This window comes from Rhinopithecus bieti, unplaced genomic scaffold (assembly GCF_001698545.2).
Source record: "Rhinopithecus bieti isolate Rb0 unplaced genomic scaffold, ASM169854v2 scaffold_574, whole genome shotgun sequence".
NCBI classification, from domain to species: domain Eukaryota; kingdom Metazoa; phylum Chordata; class Mammalia; order Primates; family Cercopithecidae; genus Rhinopithecus; species Rhinopithecus bieti.
In genome coordinates, this window is record NW_016803605.1 from 495,681 (window position 1) to 499,502 (window position 3,822).

At 50.7% G+C, this 3,822-nt stretch overlaps 1 protein-coding gene across 1 annotated transcript in view; it reads right to left on the minus strand.

The window, feature by feature from the left end:
- Window positions 1-3,822, minus strand: part of EHD2 (EH domain containing 2) — a 30,921-nt gene that overhangs the window by 2,794 nt on the left and 24,305 nt on the right. Inside the window, exon 5 of the mRNA XM_017889189.1 lies at window positions 3,051-3,215. Within this exon, the coding sequence (XP_017744678.1) occupies window positions 3,051-3,215 (165 nt within the window). The remainder of the gene's footprint in view (window positions 1-3,050; window positions 3,216-3,822) is intronic.

The following is a 3,822-nucleotide window of genomic DNA, read 5'->3' on the forward strand; positions in this document are numbered from 1 at the left end:
TTTTTTTTTTTTTTTTTTTTTTTTTTTTTTTTTTTGACAAGTCTTGCCCTGTCGCCCAGGTTGGAGTGCAATGGTGCAATCTTGGCTCACTGCAAGCTCCGTCTCATGGGTTCAAGCGATTCTTCTGGCTCAGCCTTCCAAGTAGCTGGGATAACAGGCACCTGCCACCACGCCCAGCTAATTTTCATATTTTTAGTAGAGACGGGGTTTGCCATGTTGGCCAGGCTGGTCTCGAACTCCTGACCTCAGGTAATCTGCCCACCTCGGCCTCCCAAAGTGCTGTGATTACAGGCGTGAGCCACTGCACCTGGCCTCAAAACCCTATTTCTGGGAAAAAAAAAATTAAAAATTAGCCAGGTGTGATGGTGCATGCCTGCAGTCCCAACTACTTTGGGAGGCTGAGACAGGAGAATCTCTTGAACCCCGGGAGACAGCTGTTGCGGTGAGCCGAGATAGCACCATTGCACTCCAGCCTGGGTGACAGAGCAAGACCCTGTTTCAAGACAAACAAGGGAAGGGAGAAAAAAGAAAGTTCAAGGCCGGGCGCGGTGGCTCAAGCCTGTAATCCCAGCACTTTGGGAGGCCGAGACGGGCGGATCACGAGGTCAGGAGATCGAGACCATCCTGGCGAACACGGTGAAACCCCGTCTCTACTAAAAAATACAAAAAACTAGCCAGGCGAGGTGGCGGGCGCCTGTAGTCCCAGCTACTCCGGAGGCTGAGGCAGGAGAATGGCGTAAACCCGGGAGGCGGAGCTTGCAGTGAGCTGAGATCCGGCCACTGCACTCCAGTTTGGGCGACAGAGCAAGACTCCGTCTCAAAAACAAAACAAAAAAACAAAAAAAAAGAAAGTTCAGAAAGCTCAGTTCCTGCCACTGCGCTATCACACCACGCAGAAAGGACTGAGTGGCTGGCTGCCAAATTTGGAGGTGAGTTTGGGATGAAGAGATCAGGGGTCCCTGGGACCACCCCCCCCCACACTGAAGAAGTCACTTTGTGCTAGCGCACACTGTAGGGTGGGCTTGGCGTCATGCTGCTGCTCACACGGCCAACTCTTAGTGGCCCGGACTGCACCAGGACCGTCTCTGCAAAGGTGCGTTCCTTTCACAGCCCTGTGTGAATTTCCTGAGCCAAGGCAGAGAGGCCAGCTGATCACGACTCTGAAGGGCTGGGGCTCCTAGGTTGCAACCTGGATTCCCTGGCAGCCAGAGTATGACTAAGTTCAAGTCCACTGAGGCAAGCACAGGTTGCATGTGCAGCTTCTACTGTTAGCCTGTCCAGTAGGGCAGCCAGTAGCCACATGTGCTTATTTACATTCATTAAAATGAAATACAGGCCGGGCACAGTGGCTCACGCCTGTAGTCCCAGCACTTTGGGAGGCCAAGGTGGGAGGATCGCCTGAAGTCAGGAGTTCGAAACCAGCCTGGACAACATGGTGAAACCCCATCTCTACTAAAAATACAAAATTAGCTGGGCGTGGTGGTGGACGCCTGTAATCTCAGCTTCTCAGGAGGCTGAGGCAGGAGAATTGCCTGAACCCAGGAGGCAGAGGTTGCAGTGAGCCGAGATCATGCCACTGCACTCCAGCCTGGGCAACATAGCAAGACTCCATCTCAAAAAAAAAGAAAAAAGAAATACAATTCTATTTTAATGTGGCTAGTGGCTACCATATTGGACAGTGCAGAATGAAACATTTCCATCACTGTAGAAAGTACTGCTGGACAGCACTGTTCTAGAAAGTGTTCTTGGCCAGGCATGGCAGCACCTGCCTGTAATCCCAGCACTTTGGGAGGCCAAGGCAGGAGGATCACTTGAGGTCAGGAGTTGGAGACCAGCCTGGCCAACATGACAAAACTCCGTCTCTACTAAAAGTATGAAAAATTATCTGGACTTGATGGCACATGCCTGCAGGCCCAGCTACTCGGGAGGCTGAGGTGAGATAGCCTGAACCCGGGAAGCAGAGGTTGCAGTGAGCCAAGATCGTGCCTCTGCACTTCTGTCTGGGTGACGGAGTGAGACTGTCTCAAAAAAAAAAAAAAAGTTAGCTAGGTATGGCATGTGCCTGTAGTCCCAGCTACTCTAGAGGCTAGGCAGAAGGACCCTTGAGCCCAGAAGTTCAAGTATACAATGAGGTATGATCACACCATTGCACTCCAGCCTGGACAACAGAGTCTCTGAAAAATACATAAATAAATCTCTAAAAAATATATAAATAAATCTTTTAAAGTATTTATTTATTGAGACAGAATCTCACTCGGTCACACAGGATGGACTGCAGTGACGTGATCTCAGCTCACTGCAACCTCTGCCTCCCATGTTCAAGCGATTCTCCTGCCTCAGCCTCCCGAGTAGCTGGGACCACAGGCACACGCCACCACGCCCAGCTAATTTTTGTATTTTTAGTAGAGACGGGGTTTCACCATGTTGTCCTGGCTGGTCTCGAACTCCTGACCTCAGGTGATCCACCTGCCTTGGCTTCCCACAGTGCTGGGATTACAGGCGTGAGCCACTGCACCCAACCGTATATATTTTAAATATTTATATTTTACAAATATAAATATTTAAGGCTCAAATAAATAAATAAATGAAAATAAAATAAACAAAAAGCATCCTTAAAGAGACTGTATACTTTTCTTCCCTTTCCCAACTTCTTGCTGGCTGGAACGCAGACACAGTGGCTGAAGCCTTCACAGCCCTCTTGTACCATGAGGTTCCTTGGGCCTGGAGGCCAGGCATGAAAGAGAAATAAGACAGAAGGGGACTAGAGCCCTGGCTCTGTAAAGCACCAAACCAGTCCCGGACCACTTTCTGGGAGTTTTATGGAGCAAAGAAAGAAAAACCCTCTCTCAATTTAGCCACTGTTATTTCGGGTTTTCTCTTCACTCCCCTAGCCTGACTCATAAAACCATGCTCCCACGGAACTATTTGAGGGAGGCGCTTTCCAGAACCTGCCACCCATCCCTCCGGCTTTTGAGGTCCCATCTCAGAGCTTCCAGAAGCCAACCTTCCCATCACCCACCCCTAACACTCCCTCCCGGGCAGCTTCCCACCTGCATTTTCTGGCAGTCAGGAAAGTCACCAGGGGAAATGTGATGTTCCAGCTGAATCTTCGCAAAGATGACGGGCAGTTTGAGGATCAGCTGCTTCTTCTTGTTCTCCTTCCCAAACACAGAGGGCATCTCCTTCTTCAGGTAGCTGATGATGTAAGCATGAACCTGTGGGAAGAGTTCTCACCTGAGCCTGCGTCAGGGTCCACCAGGGGGCTTGTTAAAACAAGCTGCTGGCCCCACTCCCAGAGATTCCCATTCACTTGGTCTGGGCTGGGGCATGAGAATTTGCGTTTCTCTTCTTTTCGTTCTTTTCTTTTTTTGAGACAGATTCTCGCTCTGTTGCCCAGGCTGGAGTGCAGTGGTGCAATCTCAGCTCCCTGCAACCTCCAGCTCCTGGGTTCAAGCAATTCTCGTGCCTCAGCCTCCCAAGTAGCTGGGATTAACAGGTGCGCACCACCACACCTGGCAAATTTTTTTTTTTTTTTTTTTTTTTGAGACGGAGTCTCGCTCTGACGCCCTGCCTGAAGTGCAGTGGCCGGATCTCAGCTCACTGCAAGCTCCGCCTCCCGGGTTTACGCCATTCTCCTGCCTCAGCCTCCTGAGTAGCTGGGACTACAGGCGCCCGCCACCTCGCCCGGCTAATTTTTTGTATTTTTAGTAGAGACGGGGTTTCACCATGTTAGCCAGGATGGTCTCGATCTCCTGACCTCGTGATCCGCCCGTCTCGGCCTCCCAAAGTGCTGGGATTACAGGCTTGAGCCACCGCGCCCGG